This window comes from Amphiprion ocellaris, chromosome 24 (assembly GCF_022539595.1).
Source record: "Amphiprion ocellaris isolate individual 3 ecotype Okinawa chromosome 24, ASM2253959v1, whole genome shotgun sequence".
Lineage (NCBI taxonomy): Eukaryota > Metazoa > Chordata > Actinopteri > Pomacentridae > Amphiprion > Amphiprion ocellaris.
Window position 1 is genome coordinate 339,612 of NC_072789.1, and position 20,594 is coordinate 360,205.

Sequence of the window (20,594 nt, forward strand, 5' to 3'; positions counted from 1 at the left end):
AGATGGAAAAGAACCAACAGAGCTGAAATACCAGCAGATATTCAGTCCCACAGGAGTCCTGTTACACCTCTGCAGGAGGCATCATATCCTCCTTTGTCTCTGTGACACTCCTGGTTTCCATTTGTCCACCTTAGATCACCATAACCCTCCTAAAGAACCACACCTTCAGATTTATGAACCCAAGAGGAAAATCAGAGAAAGAGACGGACTTTATATGAGTTGAGGAACAGAAATGAACCCTCTGTTAATTTATTGACAGTGTGCTTCTGTCCTGGATTAGATTTCAGTTTGATTAACTCAGTTTTTAGGTCCATAAACTTCATCCATGCTTTATTTGTGTTTCCCACAGACGGCCAGACGTTTGTAATCACCAACAATGAAGCTTTATGAAATAACAGATAAACTCTGAGGGAAGCACAAACATCATTTAATGCACTGATTCCTTCATGAATGAACTGAAGACACCAGCCCTCGGTCTGAGGATGGAGGAGAGAAAGGAGGAATTCATGCGTCTCACTCTAAAGTTAGGGTCATTGAGAGGAATGGTGGCATCCAACAGAACGTCTCTAGAGCTGGGAGACTGCAGGTCAGACAGGAGGACAGTTAAAGACAACCTGCTGTCCTCTAATCATACACCATATAATTATCAACTGAAACAGTAACGTCCCTGGATCCATCTGAAGTCTTCCATCGTGACTGAAAAGTAAAGTAATCCTCCTTGTCCTTCTGTCTGATAGTAAACTGAAAATATAATCCTTCTTCTTCATTCCTATACCACCTTTGTCCCTCATAAAGACGGTGAAGCGTTCTAATCTTCTCCTCACCACCTTTATCTGTGTGATGACTCAGGTTTTACAGCTGTGTCTTTAAGTCTCGGCTCCAGAAGGTAGATTTAACCCTCTGAGCCTGAAAACCTGCTCCAGCTTTGTACAGGTCCTTGAATTCATCATCTGTCAGACGTCTGTCGACTTAAAACCGTGAGACTTCCTCAAACTTCTTGAACCAGATTCTGTGAAAAACTACAAGTTCTGAGTCTGTCATTGCAACTGAGAAGTCACACATGACTTTACAATGAATGTGAACAAAAACAGTACAGAGGAGGAAGTTATTAGAAGGTTGATGAAGATGCATGGTGCACGGTGAAGCATCTTTCAAGGGCTGATGAGTAGAGCAGATACCAGCAGCATATTCTGGTCTTATAGCAGGTCGAGCAACCATCTCTTCCAGTACTAGAAACACTTCTAGGCACTTTGATTCCATTATTTTCCACTTTTATAAACAAATAATCACAGAAACTCAACTTTCGTGTCTATCATGTTTAGTATTATAGCTTCATTACACTACAGGGAGTCCCTAAAGTTTGGACACACAGGAAACCTCATTAACTATCAGGTTTTTACCTCCATAGATTTAATATGGCTTTGCCAAAAGAAGAAAGAGTTGAACTGGTACTTCTCAGTGAAGGATGGACATATGGGAGGTTTGGGTTAGGGTTGGAGGTGATTTCTTGGGGCTAGCATGACTTTTAGCTGTGACCAATCCTTAGTTTGGGCTGATCCATGTGGTCGTCCAGAACGGGGTTTGTCCATAACGTTGCCTGTTTCTTTAAACTCTTTAACCACCTTCACCACCATGGAAAAGCCAAGAGGATCCTCCTTGGATGATTAAATCCATCTGCTGTCTTTCCATATGTCCATCCTTTACTGAGAAGCACCAGTTCAACTTTCAGGAATCAGGAATATACGAGACAGAACTTACCTTCTCCAGTTGTTCTATACAGATGGTGTGAGCGACAATCTTACAGGCGGCACACTTCTTCCTGCTGACGGACTTTTGCTGGAATGACAAATTTAAAAAAATATCAGTTTTAGAACATAAAAACAACCACATTAATGAGTTTTATGACCCTTAAATGACAGAAGTGACAGGATGTGGACCAAGCATGAGGCAGTAATACCTCCTCTGACCACCAGGGGTCAGTCCTGTCCTGCAGATAGAAACGCTGTGGCTGAAAGCAGCAGAAATGGCAGGACGAGTGTGCATGTGTGACATGATGAGTGTGCACGTGTGACATGAGTGTGCATGATGTGTGTGCATGTGTGACATGATGAGTGTGCATGTGTGAAATGATGAGTGTGCATGTGTGACATGAGTGTGCACGTGTGACATGATGAGTGTGCATGTGTGACATGAGTGTGCACGTGTGACATGATGAGTGTGCATGTGTGACATGAGTGTGCATGTGTGACAGGACCAGAACATCATGTGTTTGAGGCTGATGTGATCTGACGGCAGTAAAAATATCCCGTGATGCTGAAGGTGAGCAGCGATATTTTAACAAATGCAAACCTACACTAACCTCACTCTGAGGGAAGGACCAGAAGATTTTACATTAAAAACAGGTACAAGGTTGTTGACAGGAGGTAAATCTGTACAGACTGAGCTGATTTCAGAGCAAAAATATGCTAAAATAATAAAATAATGCGAGTTACAGGATTATCATCTATGCTTTTATATATTTATACCTCCCCTACATTCATACTGTGGTATATAAGATGATTAAAAATTAAAATAATAACCCTTATCCTCTAATCCTATGTGCTCCAGAACATCTAACTGTGGCTGAACCTGCCCTCTGACCCCATCTTCTGAAAATAATTCCCCACTGTTTCATCAATACAGCATAAAGAATAGACATAGAGAAATATAATGCACTATAAATAAATAAAATACCATCACCACAACAAACTTTCCAAACATCAATCATCTGATGGAGCATTAAGACAGAACAGCATCAAAACTGAGTGTCATTAAAAAACAGCAGCAGAAATTCATAAAACTGTTGGTAAGAGTCTCAGACCCGAAAACCCAGAATTTAAAAAGTTTAACTGTAAAAAATGTCAAAATTACGCCATTTATCAGAAACCAGAGCTGTAAAAACTGAAATAATCAGCAGGTTTCCAACTCTCCTTGAAATTATAATGAAAAATTCACAATCTAAGCCTTGAATTGTGTCATTTCATCACAATCACATTCTTCTATACGTCTCATTAAGACATTTGCTTGGACCACATCCTGTGAAAACCAGAGATTCTGCATTCACTAGTGATGAACTCCAAAAGAATCCACTCTGAAGCCTGAACTGGGACGGAACCAGAACCAAACAGAACCAGAACCAAACAAACCAGAACCACACAAACCAGAACCAAACACAACCAGAACCACTCACCATAAATAAGTAGAATCAACAGACACACAATCACCATCACCACAGCCTGGAGACTCAACCAGAACCAAACAGAACCAGAACCACACAAACCAGAACCACACAAAACCAGAACCAAACACAACCAGAACCAAACAAACTAGAATCAAACAAACCAGAACCACACAAACCAGAACCAAACACAACCAGAAACACTCACCATAAATAAGTAGAATCAACAGACACACAATCACCATCACCACAGCCTGGAGACTCAACCAGAACCAAACAGAACCAGAACCAAACAGAACCAGAACCAAACACAACCAGAACCAAACACAACCAGAACCAAACAAACCAGAACCACACAAACCAGAACCAAACACAACCAGAACCAAACAGAACCAGAACCACACAAACCAGAACCAAACAGAACCAGAACCAAACAGAACCAGAACCACACAAACCAGAACAAAACAAACCACAACACTGCTCTGAACGACCTCACAGATCATCATTCACCGACTTTACAACCACCTGTCTTCATCCACTAGAAACCAGTCTACCCAGCAGAGCTACACCAGTTTAAACTGGATCCACTACAGTATGAATGTGTTAGCTAACACAATGCAGCATTAGAACACAGGAGTGATGGTTGCTGTAAATGTTCCTCTGTACCCCTATGGAGATATTCCATTAAACATTTCCAGATAGAATAGTCATTTACCACACTGGCTTTTCCATTAAAATGAAGTCAAATTCTTTAAAACTTCACATATTCAGCTAGATATTTAGATTTTTTTCTTACATTCCTGTGGCCAGTTTGTGTCTGGCTAATGAATCTAAGCCAAATATAAACTCTCTTCTAACTCTGTTTTGGTCTTCACCAATTCCAGAAGCAAATATTTCACTCTTTAGTTGTTAAATATTCTTCTATGTTCACCACCCAGTTGCTGACTTCTGTGTCCAGATGCTATTTGGTGCTAGATGGGCTAATTTTTTTTGCTGCGACCACTTCCTGCTGCTGCCAAAAAATGAGACTGAGGAAGATGTTGGAAGATACATCATCGTTCAAAAGTTTGGGGTCACTTAGAGATGTCCTTCTTTGTAGTGAGTCCCGTCTTTTTAAATCCTGGAACTATGTTCTGTTTCTATGTACAAGTCAGCAGCAGGGCTTCACGTCAAACATCTGGTTGTGTAGGTACCACTAATCAGTGCTGTGGTGGTGGTTCTCCTAAAATGATGCCACAAACAGTGCACTGCTAACACAATCAGGCTGGGTAAAGCGTTTCAGACTTGGTATAGGGGTTACTAGTGAAATCAGAGTTTCTGTGATGGAGCTCCAGACAGTTCATAACATCAACCTTCCAAGAAAAACACACTTCACTGCAAAACAGCAACTCTAACTCTGCTAAAGAACATCACAAGAAGCCTGATTAACATCAGGAACTCATTGTTCGTCTCCTGGTTTCAGACCTGTCAGGACCTCCACAGTGAAACCATGGTCCTAACAGTGAAGAACGGAGGGGGGAGTGTGATAGCCTGCTGTACATGCTGGGAGGACAAAGTTTCTAAATGTTTCCATGAATGTTTGTGGATAAACAGACTGAGATGACTCCCAGTCTGCAGAATCTCAGCCTCCTCCGTTACTTCCTATATTCTGTTAAAAGCTGTTCCTGTGAAAACTGCTGACGGCGTTTGGAGATTATTCAGAGCAGTGGGTTCAGACTGTTCCAGAAGTTTTCAATTCAATTTTATTCAATTTTATTTAATTTTATTTATATAGCGCCAATTACAGTCAAATTGTCTTGAGACGCTTTACAGAACCCATATGCCTGACCCCCAGAGCAAGCCAAAAGGCGACAGTGGCAAGGAAAACACCCTTTTAACAGGGAAAAAAACCTCGAGCAGAACCCGGCTCTAATGTGGGGGGACCCATCTGCCTGCTGGCCGTTTTCCTCCAGACACATTCATCCTGATCCTACATCACAATGAGAATGGAACATCTAGAGAAATAATGAGGGTGGATACTCACCAGAGCTCTGGCAATGCAGTGTTGTTCTCCTACATAGCAGTAGTCTCCAGACACGTTGGTCTCAAACCAGATATGATCTCCGTACACCGCCGACTCCTGCAGAGACACACAGAGGACAGAAATCTCCAGTTACAACATTACAGACTTTAACCTACAGAGACAAACGTAGAGGACGGAAACCTGCAGAACATTACAGACTTTAACCTACAGAGACAAACGCAGAGGAGGACAGAAACCTGCAGAACATTACAGACTTTAACCTACAGAGACAAACACAGAGGACAGAAACCTGCAGTTATAACATTACAGTCTTTAACCTACAGAGACAAACGTAGAGGACGGAAACCTGCAGAACATTACAGACTTTAACCTACAGAGACAAACGCAGAGGAGGACAGAAACCTGCAGAACATTACAGACTTTAACCTACAGAGACAAACACAGAGGACAGAAACCTGCAGTTATAACATTACAGTCTTTAACCTACAGAGACAAACGCAGAGGACGGAAACCTGCAGAACATTACAGACTTTAACCTACAGAGACAAACGCAGAGGACGGAAACCTGCAGTTATAACATTACAGACTTTTAGTTACCAAATGCTGCTTGACTGTAGATGAACTCACACAACCTGCAAACTTTACTTCATCTCTTTGTTTTATTGGACTGGATATGTTGAGATGGAAAGAAATAAAACACTTTAAATCAGGGGTGTCCAACATGCGGCTCGTGGGCCAAAAGCGGCCCTCCAAAGGGTCCAATCCGGTCCTCAAAGTGTAAAAATTCCAGAGAAGACATTAACTGCAGATTGTAAATTAGTAAAACTATAGATTTAAAATAATTTCTAGACCCTGACAAGTTGTTTGGATCATAGAGTAAAATACTAGATTGTTCATTGTTCTTTTGTCATTTTGTTTCTCATTTTTGTAATATTTTGTCTTGTTTTTGTTGGCTTTTTTGTCTTTTGTCTGACAACTTCAGGAAGGTTTTCTCTCACCAACTGTAACCCTCTACCTCTACCCCTCTATCTCCTCCCCTCTACCTCTATCCCTCTGTCTCTACCTCTCTACCTCTTCTGTCCCTCTCAACCCGTCCGGCCAGCAGCAGATGGGTCCCCCCACATAAAGAGCCGGGTTCTGCTCAAGGTTTTTTTTTCCCTGTTAAAAGGGTGTTTTCTTGCCACTGTCTCCTTAGGGCTGCTCTGGGGGTTCAGGCATATGGGTTCTGTAAAGCGTCTCGAGACAATTTGACTGTAATTGGCGCTATATAAATAAAATTGAATTGAATTTTGGGGGAAGTTTGTGGTTTGGTTCAGGTGTGAATGTTCCTGGAGGTAACTGGTCTGACTGGTAGCGTGTCTTCATACCACTACGATAAGCACAGAGGATAATCAGCTGCTGTAAACACGACGAGGATTCATTTGCATTGAAAATATTTTCCACCAGCACAGAGAGGTCTTTCTGTAGGGCGTGAAGGAAGGAACCATTCAACAAAGACACTCTTCAGAGGAAACTAAATGAGCACTGGGATAGAAGACATTCTCTAAACACAGTTTTTATGCAGCTGTCATTCATTCTATAAACTATCTACAATCAGATAAACCCTCATTATTCTGTGAATGTCTTTAGACAATGTGAGGACGTGAGGTAGAGTTAAATTAAGCCCTGACGAAGCATCCATGGAGTCTGGTGAAAGACATCAGTGACAGCAGCTCTGCCAATCATGTAGTTCTTAGATTTTAGATGAAGCCTGTTCCTGACCATCACCTGTCAGACATTCAGCTCTGAAACAACAGAAACTGTCCATGTAGAGCAGAAAACAGGCATGTTTGACTCACGGTCCAGTCCACGGTGCTGCGGATGTTGGCTTCTGGGTCGGTCCTGCTGAGAAACGAGGTGCTGGGCTGGCAGGGCAGCTGGTGTAGGCCGGACTTAGCGATGGCTTTCCTGGAATACAAAGAGAGAAAATAAACTGTCAATATCCTCATTTCTGTCAACAATATGATTCAGAGCGGCAGGAAGACTTCAAATCCAACATCTGAAGCTCAGACACCGGACCTTTGAGTAGGAATAAAGCCCAGTGTTCAACCAGTGTACAGCTGCTGTGTTTAGTGACATGAGTTAAAAAGCAACGCTGGACAGAGTCAGATTTATCTGCATTTAGCTGTTGGTGAAGTGGATCTCAATCATTCTGATTAAGGCTTGTCCCTGTCTACACCATTGTTCAAAAGTCTGGGCTCACTTAGAAATGTCCTTATTTTTGAAAGAAAAGCAGTTTTTCATTGTCATCATCTGTACTTTCTTTTCCATGTGGAGCCATGATGCAGACATACAGGTAGACTAATGAGAAAGTTCTAGTGTTCACAGGTCATTTTAGAACCATGTTCCTGCAGGTAGGCTGACTGGAAATCACATATACCATCGCTCAAAAGTTTAGAGTCACTTAGAAATGTCCTTATTGTTCAAAGAAAAGCAGTTTATTTCCAGTGAAGATAGCATTAAATGAATGCTAAAACCAGTCTGGACATTGTTAATGTGGTAAATGACTATTGTAGCTGGAAATGTTTAATGGAATATCTCCATAGAGGTACAGAGGAACATTTCCAGCAACCATCTCTCCTGTGTTCTAATGCTACATTGTATTAGCTAATGGTGTTGAAAGGCTCATTGATGATTAGAAAACCCTTGTGCAGTTATTTTAGCACATGGAGAAAAGTGGGAGTTTTACTGGAAAACATGGAATTGCTGGATGACCCCAGACTGTTGAACTGTCGATCCAACATCACCATCTCACCATGGACTCTAATTAGACCCTAAACATGGAGCTGAACAATCACACAAAGGAAACTGGAAAAAACAAAGAGTGTATTTACAGGTGAAGTGAAGAACACTGATCATCCAATAACAACACAGCGTTCTGCTGGGAAGTCTTGGGTCCTGATATTCATGTGGTCGGACCAAACACCCCCCCAATGATAACTGTAGGACAACCTGCTGCTGTAGACCTGCTGCTCTGTAGACCTGCTGCTCTGTAGACGTGCTCACGAACTCTTAAATTTCCCAGGGGATTAATAAAGTATCCATCTATCCATCCACCCATCTGCTTGAGAAACTCAACAAAGAGCTGCTGAACCAGGCTCCAAACTCCTGATATCTCAGTCTGATGGAGCGTTTGTTCAATGTGTCAGAAGCTGCCGAGCAAACCTTCATGCCAACCAATGATCTGGACCCTCAGGACTCCCCAGAGGTCTTCTGTCCTCGATTCCAGAGGGTCAGAGCTGTTTTAGTGGCACATTATTAGTGATTTCCTCTCTACAGGGCTTCAGAGGGATTTTATTTCTACTTCCCTGTCCTCTCATGATGTAGCTTACATCAAAAACCAGTAGGTTTTCCTCTGACCCTCAGAGAGAACAGATCTGTATCACATCATCAGATCATGAAGCCGACTGCGGCTGGTTCTGACCACAGATAGAGTCATTCTGGCCTTAAAGGAGTCCGCTGCTGTCTTCAGACATGACCGGAAGCTCTCTAGATGACTTGGCTGAGCCATCGTGGGTCGACATGGCTGTCAGTCTGAGGCTGTAGGCTCTGATTGAGGCTGTAGGCTCTGGTTGAGGCTGTAGGCTCTGATTGAGGCTGTAGGCTCTGGTTGAGGCTGTAGGCTCTGATTGAGGCTGTAGGCTCTGGTCGAGGCTGTAGGTTCTGGTCGAGGCTGTAGGCTCTGGTCGAGGCTGTAGGTTCTGGTCAAGGCTGTAGGGTCTGGTTGAGGCTGCAGGCTCTGGTTGTTTCAGTTCTGGGTGACACATGATTTACTGGGTGTAACACTAACTGAAGCAGCAGCTGTGGGTAGGTTGGGATGTTCTGCTGCCAGCGTTCTTCTCCAGCTACTGTATCCCTGATTCCTGTGGTGTGCTGGTAACACATCTGTCATATAAGCTGTCCACAGATATGTCAGGGACGGATTCAACCACAAATGTAGCGTAAAGTCCAAGCAGGAATCATCAGACTAAACCTTCAGGCAGAGCAGCTGGACTCTGACACAGATGTGCTTTTAATACAAGCAATAAATGGAAGTAGAATCTCCTCTCACCATCTCTGTTTCTGTAACATCTGCAGAGTGTTTCCAGGAACCGACAGTAAAACCATCTGGATCCCCAGAGATATAAGATCTGATGAAGGATTCAGAGGAAATCCAACACTTTGTGCAGGAGTGCTGAGAGAAACTGTCCCATAGTGGCCCTTCAGGAGCTCAGTATGAAATAAAGCTCCACCAGAGGCTCACAGAGGGACAGTTTCTGCTTTAAATCGTAAATATTCTGCATTTATATAGAACCTTTAAACTGTAGTGGTTCCACAAAGCTCTTTAAAATGTTTTCCATTCATTCACATTCACACAACACAAAGAGCGTGTCCTACGGGGAATAACTCAGAGTTCAATTTGTTTGGATTCATCGGTTCATCCTCAGCTGATTATAGCTGTAGACATGGACTGGCCTGGCTTTAATCATGACTGAAACATCAGGTTAAACAGGTTGGTTTTCACTACAGGAACCTGCAGGTCAGTTTTAATTACAAGACCATTACTAATAATTTAATCTCTTTGCACATTTCGTGGACATTAGTTTGGTGTTTATGGTCTCCACCTGAACATCTCTGAACAGCAGCCTCGACTACAGACCTTCAGTTTAACCATCACTACACACCAGCAGAACATCTAAACACCACAAACACATCCTGACCCTGTTGTTTTACCTGAAACCCAATGGAGACGAGGCTCACTGGGCTGAAAAACACACCAGGGTAAAAACTGCAGTTTCTTAAACGGCCACTAGAGGGCGGCTCATAAAAGACTGGATCCCAACAGACCCCATGTTAAAACGATAAACTTTACAGCAGAAATAACACGTCTACAGCCCGGTACACAGATAGCTTTGGTCTGTGTGGATACGCTTCTTCATGACATGTGTGAGCTGTTTCATATATGTGTTGTCTTTATTTGGAGATTTTAGAGCATTTGCAAGTTTCTCCCTGATAATGAGGCATTTTGTTGTGAGGAATTGTGCATGTGTACAACAGTGAACACTAAAAGGCTTTTAATATATAGAATAAAATAAAAATAAAAACCTGGAAAGAGAAGAAAAGACAGAAAGAGAAATGAATCCATATAAATGATCCACTGCTTCACAGATCCTCCAACATCTGAATTATTTAAACATATTTCAGGTGTGTCTCCTAGCTCAGCAGATATCTTCTCCACCTCCTGCTGAATGCATTTAAAGCCCTAATCCCAATAAAAAAAGTCCAGGGACCTGAACTCCAGCTTCCTGAGGAAACATCCATTGACTCCTGGTTCCACCAAACCCTCTGACGTCTAAAACTGTACGATTGTTACTTTTCTAAGTGCTTAATCACAGTTCCGCCAATAAGGTGATATCAGCGACATTCAATGGGTGGTGATGGATGACTGGAGCTTCTAGGAGGTGGAGGAAATCCTATCTGGCTCATGAACCAATACGAAAACACTTCAGTCCCTTCTGGGGCCAAAAAACAAACCAGGGAACAGAAATCAGTAACTTCTAGATCAGGGGTGTCCAACATGCGGCTCGTGGGCCAAAAGCGGTCCTCCAGAGGGTCCAATCCGGCCCTCAAAGTGTAAAAATTCCAGAGAAGACATTAACTGAAGATTGTAAATTAGTAAAACTATAAACTTAAAATAATTTCTAGACCCTGACAAGTTGTTTGGATCATAAAGTAAAATACTAGATTGTTCTTTGTTCTTTTGTCATTTTGTGCCTCATTTTTGTAATATTTTGTCTTGTTTTTGTCTGTTTTTGTGGTTCTGATCCTCCAGTAAATCCTCTCTGGTTCAGTTCCAAGTGACTAAATGTTGTGTTCCTTTGTCAACATTCTGTGATCTGGAAGTTGTAATGTGGAAATGATAAACTGAGGCTGAATGTTGATGAAACTGAACTTCTTTTTCTTTAGTAATTTCAAGTCGTTCACGATGTTCAGTAAAAAGATAATTCCTTAAATGTGAACATTTTGTACACTAAAACAAAGAAACCATTAGGAGTTGTGGTTATTTATAGGTTATTATGCTGTGGTTTTACTGGTTTTACTGGAGATCAGACTGGACTAAATGTGGAATCTGGACTAAGATGAGTTTGACTCTCCTGGTCTAGAGGTTAAAGACTGGATGTCCAGATAGTAGGAACTGAATGTAACATGAACTGATGGAAACCCAACAGTGTGTGTGTGTGTGTGTGTGTGTGTGTGTGTGTGTGTGTGTGTTCATGTGTGTGTGTGTGTGTGTGTGTTACATACGACAGGAAGTTGTCCCATGTCTCCAGATAAGGATCATAATAAATGCTTCCCTGAGGTCCGTCCAGCGGTGAGGAGCAGCTCTTCTGGAGGCCAGACCCAGAGGAGGCCTCACCTGGAGCCCTGAGACCTGCTGAGGCCAGCTGGACTAGGCTGGGGCTGGTCCTGGAGGTCTGGAGGGGTTTGTTTAACGTGTCCTGACTCTGATTGGAGCTCCGTGGATGATATTGACCATAAACTCCAGAAGCTGCTTGGCTGTTCTGAAACACAGAGTCTGCTGGGAGGAGGTGGGAGGAGTTTCTCCTCAGACAGCGAGGAGGACGCAGTAAGGGTCGGGCTCTGATGGTCTCTGTTAGGACGGCTTGGGTTAGATGATTCTGAGCTGTAGGTCTGAAGTCCTTCAGGTCTCCGGTTCTGTTCTCCACCTCTTCTTCACTTCCTTCTTCTTCTTCTGACTCAGAACAGGAGCACTGGGAGGCCTCTAGCTCCTCTGTGGACTCTTCGTTGTCTTTGTCTCCTCTTCCCATCTGGACCAGACTAGCCAGCAGCATGGACGAGCCCAGCAGATGAGACTCTATAGACTTCACTTTAGAGGGACGTCGATGTCTCACTGCCAGCCCTCGATGGACGCAGGAGACGGTGCAGGAGGGACGACGAGCATGAGGAGCGTTATGATGGAATGTCCTCCGTCCCTTGGAGACGCCAACATCTGGTCCTCGTCCAGATGTTGCGTCTCCAGGGTTGGTCAGTCCCTGGTCTATGATGGACTGGCGTCTCTGTCCACTGGCCACCAGCAGACCGATGCTGGGACGTCTTCTCTGGTCGGGACAAACCGGAGGCAGACCGACGGAGGAGCGTCTGGACTGGACTAAGGTCACTGAAGGCAGACCCACACTAGAGCGCCTCCTGGCTTTACTGGTCTGAATTGCAGGACCAGGAGGACGCGCTGCAGCTACCAGCTTCTGACGCTTCCGCCGTCGACCGAAATGACGCTGGAAGAAGTAGTCCATCGTGTCCTGGAGTGGAGGGTAGGATCAGCGGGTTGGAGACGAGGTAAACGTGGAAACATAGCAGAGATGTTTCCTCAAGGTTCAGCACGTCTCACATCCATGGACAGGAGACGGGTTCAGGATGAGAAGATGGTGGACAGCCTCTAGTCCTCATGATCTCTCTGTCCCCCCTCTAGAGAGCCTGAAGAGGCAAATAGGCCGTTCTGTTAATGAAACCTGTGGAGGCTGAAATAGAGCCTCAGCTTTAAGGAACATAACTACAGAAAAAAAAACCTAATTAATTCATATTTCTCATGAATGCAGATTGATTGGTGACCCAACCAGTCATCTTAATCTAATGAATGGTTTCCTGATGCAGTGCTGCTTCGTTAAAGTCACTCAAACCATCATTTCCCATAAAACTGGCATTAGGAGTGAATTATTCATTCACTCCTTTCCTTTACTGTCATCAGAAACTCTCCTGTGGTATCAGAAGGACAACGCATGGAATCACATTTAGTTTCTCATCGTAGAAAAGTCCAAACATCTCGCTCTGAGCCCCGAGGTATTTAGAGATTCACATTCTGCTGAGTGTGAAGGTGTCGGATTCTGCTGAGCTGAAGGTAATCTGAGGAAACATTCAGTCAAACGACACCAGGAAACTAATCTCAACTCCACAGATGGACTGAACGATTGTTCTCTGGCTGCAGGGTTCTACTGCTTAGAATCAGATGTCAGGAATATCTGGCTCAGAAAATCAGGCACAATTTTATATAAAACTCATCTACTGTTATCTTTGACGCATTCATTTGTGTCTTTCTGCCGTTACAGAATGTCTAAACGATGAAGAACTGGAGGGTTTGTTGAAGGATCAGACAGACAATGTAAAACATGATGCCGTTAGAAGGTTTGGCAGATTTAAATCGCATGTTATCCTTTAAAAAAATCACCTAAACGGAACTATTTATCAGAAAAGAAATACAGAAATACAGAAAGAATATTCAGACTTTCAGCGTTCCAACAGTAACTTCCAGACTAATCATGGAGATCCATCTGGACGGTGAATCAAGATTTAAGATTAAAACCATTTATTCTGCATGTCTGATTTAAGAATGAGGCAAAAACGAAACCAGATTCTATAAAAGACAAACAATTCAGAGATCCTCGGCACAATAAAGACGTGATTCAGAGACTGAGACTGGTGGAAATAAAATGAGGAAAATGTGATAAAAGCAAAGAAAGCATTCAGAAGCGGTTTCTAGAGACCAGAACATCACAAAGTCTCCTTCAGATTCATTCATCAGATGATCCAACATCTCAGAAGGAACTACTGAATAAAGGAAGGATTTATGGTGGATACGACAGCATCAGCTTCAGCTTGACACATAGAATAAAGCTGTGACTGATTTTCTATTCACTGAGAATGACTCATCCTGTTTCTGCATCTAAAACATCAACCACTGAACCGAAACATGTTCAGCTGTGAAATAACGACATCTCCAACCTTTATGTCCTCTATCAGCCGTTTAGCTTCACCCTGCAGACGTCTAACGGTGATCAGAGGAGATGTATGAAGATGAAATGAACTAGTGATGGTGTGTTTGTTTGTGGTTTCCAGCACTGCATTTAGCAGAAACACAATGAGAGGATGAGTCAAAGCAACACAACAAGCACAAACTAACCCACCTGATGCCACAGAGACACAGAAAACGTGACAAGTTTCTGATGAAGCGACTGCAGCAAACCTTTAGTAGTTAGGAACAGGAAGTAGAACCAGATAGAGTTCTATGTGTTCTTTAATTAGGACTAGTAGTGATTATAGAGATCTACAACTCAGTTCTCACCAGAACAATGTGGAAACGTCACATATCTGGATGTTAGTTAAAGACTTCTATTCAGTCAGCCACAGATACGTTCAACATGTTCATTATTCAGATCAGAGGTTCTTATTATATTGGAAACACAGTCATGATCTCAGAAATGAAAAATGACAGTCAATAAAATGATGTTTTGACGTGTTAAATGTTATTAAAATGAACTTTTTAACATGTCAAAACATCCTTTTAACTTGTCAATATATCATTTTAATATGCCAAAATGTCATTTAACATGTCAAAATATCATTTTATCGTGTTGAAATATCATTTTATTGTGTCAAACTATCATGTTAACGTGTCAAAATATCATTTTAACATGTCAAAAATGTCATCATAATGTGTTAATATAACAATTTATCATATGAAAATGAAAGCCAACAGCTGTGTTCCACTCTTTAAATGTTCAGACATCTTCTTACTGACTGAGTTTACAGAGCAGAGCTGAGTTAATCCATCAGACGGAGACAGTAAAGGTTAAATGTGAGCAGCTGAAACCAGGAAATCCCACCACAGACAATCATTAGCCACCAAACCTCCGCTCTGCTCTGATCCTGCATCGAGTCGAGCTGCTCGTCTCTTAAAGGTCACAGGTCAGCATGAAACCACTCAGAGATTATCATCATCATTATTATTATTATTAAAGATCCGCTAACTTCTGAAACCACTCAGACTTTATCATCATTAATAGAACCGCTAACGTTCAACCAAACGCTGAGAACAACTGACTGCTCCTTTCTGTGTGTTTCAATTATTAAATGTGATTAAATTCTTCTTTACTTCAGTTTCTGACACCAGACGAGTCTTCGGTCAGATCAGGTCAGAAAAGTCAGCAGTGGACACACAAGAAGAAACTTTAAACAACCTGAAGACATGACGGATCCTTTTTTAGATTTAATAATCATTAATTTACATGTAGATGTGTCTAAGAATCTGATTACAGTGAATAAGTGGGTTTACTGAGAAACAAACCTGAATCAAACCAACACATGCTCTTCTTTCTGCATGACAATAGAAAAGAAAACTAAACAGAAAGTCCTGAGAAACCTGCAGAAAACAGAATAGTGGAGGAAACGGACATGTTTAGTTTTAATGCAAAATGATTCAATAGTTTGAATACTGTTTTGTTGCTCTGTCTATGTAAATAACCTGCATCTGGATGTAAACAACCTGCATCTGGATGTAAATAACCTGCATCTGGATGTAAACAACCTGCATCTGGATGTAAATAACCTGCATCTGGATGTAAACAACCTGCATCTGGATGTAAATAACCTGCATCTGGATGTAAATAACCTACATTTGGATGTAAACAACCTGCATCTGGATGTAAACAACCTGCATCTGGATGTAAATAAGATGCATCTGGGTGTAAATAAGATGCATCTGGATGTAAATAACCTGCATCTGGATGTAAACAACCTGCATCTGGATGTAAATAAGATGCATCTGGGTGTAAATAAGATGCATCTGGATGTAAATAACCTGCATCTGGATGTAAACAACCTGCATCTGGATGTAAATAACCTGCATCTGGATGTAAACAACCTGCATCTGAATGTAAATAAGATGCATCTGGATGTAAATAAGATGCATCTGGATAAGATGCATCTGGATGTAAATAAGATGCATCCGGATGTAAATAAGATGCATCTGGATGTAAATAAGATGCATCTGGATGTAAACAACCTGTAGCTGGATGTAAATAAGATGCATCTGGATGTAAATAAGATGCATCTGGATGTAAACAACCTGTAGCTGGATCTAAATAAGATGCATCTGGATCTAAATAAGCTGCATCTGGATGTAAATAAGCGGCATATGGATGTAAATAAGCTGCATATGGATGTAAACAAGCTGCATCTGGATGTAAACAACCTGCATCTGGATGTAAACGAGCTGCCTCTGGATGTAAATAAGATGCATGTGGATGTAAATAAGATGCATCTGGATGTAAACAACCTGCATCTAGATGAAAACAAGCTGCATCTGGATGTAAATAAGATGCATTTGGATGTAAATTAGATGTATCTGGATGTAAACAACCTGCATCTGGATGTAAACAACCTGCATCTGGATGTAAACAACCTGCATCTGGATGTAAATAAGATCCATCTGGATGTAAACAACCTGCATCTGGATGTAAATAAGATGCATCTGAAGTCAGTTGTTCCACTAAAAGCTTCACTTCCTTGACATCTGATCATCTACAGAAACTATGATTTAATACGATAAACTGTAGAAGAAGCAATGCATCGAGAAGCTTCTAGTCTCCACTCAGTTACTGCAGCAGAAAAACAGAAGAAAATTTACAAGAAATGAGACGTTCTGATGTCAGTTTAATCTGAGCCGTTTTACCTACATGAGGTGTTTCTATAAGTGGAGCGTTTCAAACATCATTGTCACAGTTGATCTGGTGATTTAAGGGTGGGAAACCTAAATCATGACTGTTTCTAATCTTCATTTAACTGTGTAGCCCTAAAACTGATGGATTCTGGAACCAGATCTGGTTTTTGTAGCACTGCTAGATGATGGAGGCCACAAAACACTGGCACTCTGGGCCCAGTTTGGACATACTCACTTTTAGACATTAATGTGTTGAGTTATTCTGAGAGGACAGCAGATTTACAGTCAGACCAGCTGGACACCGACTACTGAACATCAATAAAAGAGTCCTTTCTCCAGGTTGTCCCATGAAAAGATACTATCTTTACTATCTCTAAACCACTGGTAACTAAAGTGGGTACACCCCTCACAGTTCTGCAGATATTTAATTCTATGTCCTTATATCTATCATGTCCACATCATTTATATATATCCTTATATCCATATCTTATATCTGTTAGTACAGCGTGTTCATTGCATCTGTCCAGTATGTAAGTAGTATGTAAGTATATATATATATCCTTATACTGTGTCTATCAGCATAATATGTTCACTGCAGCTCCAGCTGTACATTACAGTCTGTAAATATGAGCACAGCATCTCAGTATTCAGTGCACTATGTGTATAACAAACCAATTATATTTCATGTTTCTAATATATCAAGTCCCATTCTGTATATCTCTGTATATATCTCTGTACATTTGGTAAATCTTCCACTTCTGGTTCGATGTCAAACTGTACTTGTACACGTTTAATGACAATAAAGCTGAATCTGATCTAAAGTTTAAAACAACTAGTTTAGTCTGACTGATCCCAGTGTTGATGCTGAAACTAAACCAAAAAATCATCTAAAACTGTTGGTCTGGTTGATACTTCCCCTGTAAAAACTGATGGCAAAGATCCAACCTGTCCTCTGATTCTGATCTGATGTTCCTCCTCAGACAGTTTAAGAAGACAAACGGTGAACCTGTCCTCTGATCTGACGTTCCTGGACTGTCCATGGACAGTTTGTGGACAGGTTGTCGTCGTCGAAGCCACCAGCAGATTGGGTTTTCCTCTGTTCTGCCGTTATGTAACAGATCTCCATGATAATCCCAACTATAATGGTCTAAGTGAGGCGGAGATGAGGCTCGGTGATAAAACATCCTCAATCCACAGATTAGTGCTGAAGAGAGACGGACGAGCAGCGTTTCATTTTCATAAAGCAGAAATCAGAGGCTTTAAAGATGCAGAAACTGGAGGTTTGAACAGATGGAAGGTTTCTGAGGACGCCGTTGTTCTTCTCATCTTCACCTGGAGTTTATTCATTTATACACGACATGTTAGAGTGAAACCTGACTGATTCTACTCACAGGATCAAACTAGCTTTTAAAACTGAAAAATAAATCAATTAAAGCTGATGGAAACCAGTTTTTATCTGTTCTAATGTTTGTAAATGTACCATCAAAACTATAATTTATTTATTTGACGTTATAGTAATATTTGTAACTAGATGAATAAATAAATATAATCCTTATAAATATGCATAAAATGATATATTTATTAATGCATTTTTTAGTCATATGATTTATTTATGTAAGATTTATTAGAATTTATTCTAATATTGTACGTTTAAAACATGTTTTCATTTACTTACTTAAATCTATATATTTATTCGGAAATTTAGATTTGTTACCACTGTATGAAATTTATTTATTTATTTTTTTTTTTAGTTTATGTGTTCATTTATTTACCTGTCAGGTAATTTAGAGAATTTATTTGAACTTATTGCAATATTTACAACTGCAAAATTAAAGGTTAATTCATATTTATTTTATATAAATATTAATTTATTGAAGATATTATTCCACATAAATAAAATTAGATAAATGTGATTTTTGTAAATACAAACAAAAACACATTTCTATAAATATATATTATATATTTATTTACATTTATTGATGCGTAAATGCAGTAGTTATTAAAATGTTAAATTAATTTATCTTTCTAAAGCAGAGTTATGCATCTATTTCAGGTTATTGTAATATCCTAATTTCTGGCAATTTAATCGATACGTTGAAACTACAGTATTTTAAAAATAATTTTATAATTTCTAAATGTAAATATAGATTTATTCATATTGTTATATATTTATAGATTAACTTTGTCAGTTTTTTATTTATTTCATGCATTTTTGCACAGGAACATTATTTATTTAGGTAATTTTTTTATTTACATTTCTTTGCAAAATAATTTTATAAAAGCAACATGACGTTTCTCAAGGTGAACGAAAATGCATCTATTTTCATATTTATTTATTAACATTAATTATTTTCAATTTTTTGCAATGTTACAATATTTGGTCATTTAAATCAAATTTACTGTAATTTATGGTAATATTCTCAATAAACACATTTATGAATAAAAACAAAATAATACTGCAATACATTTTCAGACAAATTAGTTTGTTTATGTATTAATTTATTTGTCTTTTGTATTTTTGTTGAGCAAAATAAACGATTTAGGGAATTTATTTGAATTTACAAGAATATTTACAGATAAACAGATTTTATAAATGTCCATATTTTACATGATTTGCTGATAAATGCAAACAAAAACACATCTAATAGTGTAAACATGGATACTTAAACAGCAATGTTATTATTTATTGATTTTAAAGTGTAATATTGACATTTATTCTAATTTATTTATATATTCTATTATTTATACACCAATATTATTCATTTGTGGTCATTTAAATATTATATTTGTTGATTTAAATGATTTAACAACTTTATTCTTTGGAATTTATTGAATAATTTGTCTATTGAGTAACGTCTACTACTGAGCATTTAGAGAACCTTTAATAAACACTTGGAAAGTTTTAGAAGTTCTAAACTCCACCTGCCAGCAGCGTTAGTGTCAGGAAGATCATTAGTTGGACCTTTACTGTCTGACTGAGCAGTTTGTGGAGGAGAAGCTGCTTCTAACAGCTGAAGTCCATGTTCTATCTAAACCTTTCATTCTGTTTTCCTTGTTCTAGATCCAATGATGAAGCTCCTGATGGATTCCTGCTGTTCATCTAAACCAGAGACCAGAAGATTCTGAGACCTCCAGCTGAGGAGGACATGGAGCAGCCTGTGGAGGTTTGTCCCTGCATCCAGCTGAAGGATGGACGTCTGGGAGCAGCTCCATGTCCAGAGGACTCCAGGATGGAGGACAGTTTGTCTCTGAGTCCAGAGGACTCCAGGATGGAGGACAGTTTGTCTCTGAGTCCAGAGGACTCCAGGATGGAGGACAGTCTGTCCCCTGAGAGGAGTTCAGCTGGTATCATGGATCTATCTGCCTATATAAGGACAGACTGGATGCAGCTGCAGAGTAGAAGCAGTCTGAACTCACAACTACACACTACACAACTACACACAACTATTCTAGTGAGTGAAGAAAACCAGCCGAAAAAACGACAAACATGAAACCAGAAACACTCAGAGTGTCGTTCATAATAAGATCTGAACTTCATGGAGGGAATAAAGAGGGTGTGTATGTGAGTGTGAGTGTGTGAGTGCGTGTGTGAGGTTATCCACAGCTGTGTGCTGTTGGTTAAATATTTACACAGAAATAGTGGAGCGTTCTGCAAACACACAAAGAGTTCTACTGCAGTGAGGTTCTCTAGTAATTCTATTGGTGGAACCATGATGGAGACAGAGTCCTCAGGTCTACCACTGAGGAGGTCGTGTTCTCAGCTCGTTTTAGAACCATGATGATCACAGCTGGATTTCCTCTGGTTCTTCCTACTTTGGGGTCTG

The 20,594-nt window shown here is 40.4% G+C and overlaps 1 protein-coding gene across 6 annotated transcripts in view; it reads right to left on the reverse strand.

Annotated features, from left to right (window-relative positions):
* LOC111579043 (diacylglycerol kinase zeta-like) overlaps positions 1 to 20,594 on the reverse strand; it is a 115,899-nt gene that overhangs the window by 89,391 nt on the left and 5,914 nt on the right. For 4 of the 6 annotated variants that reach the window (XM_055008621.1, XM_055008618.1, XM_055008619.1 and 1 more), the window contains exons 2-6: positions 11,565 to 12,752; positions 7,079 to 7,187; positions 5,241 to 5,336; positions 1,759 to 1,836; positions 518 to 580 (exon numbers count right to left, since the gene is read on the reverse strand). In XM_055008621.1, the coding sequence (XP_054864596.1) occupies positions 518 to 580; positions 1,759 to 1,836; positions 5,241 to 5,336; positions 7,079 to 7,187; positions 11,565 to 12,571 (1,353 nt within the window). In that variant the 5' untranslated portion in view covers positions 12,572 to 12,752. The remainder of the gene's footprint in view (positions 1 to 517; positions 581 to 1,758; positions 1,837 to 5,240; positions 5,337 to 7,078; positions 7,188 to 11,564; positions 12,753 to 20,594) is intronic. The other 2 variants (XM_055008622.1, XM_055008620.1) reach the window with 2 other exon arrangements.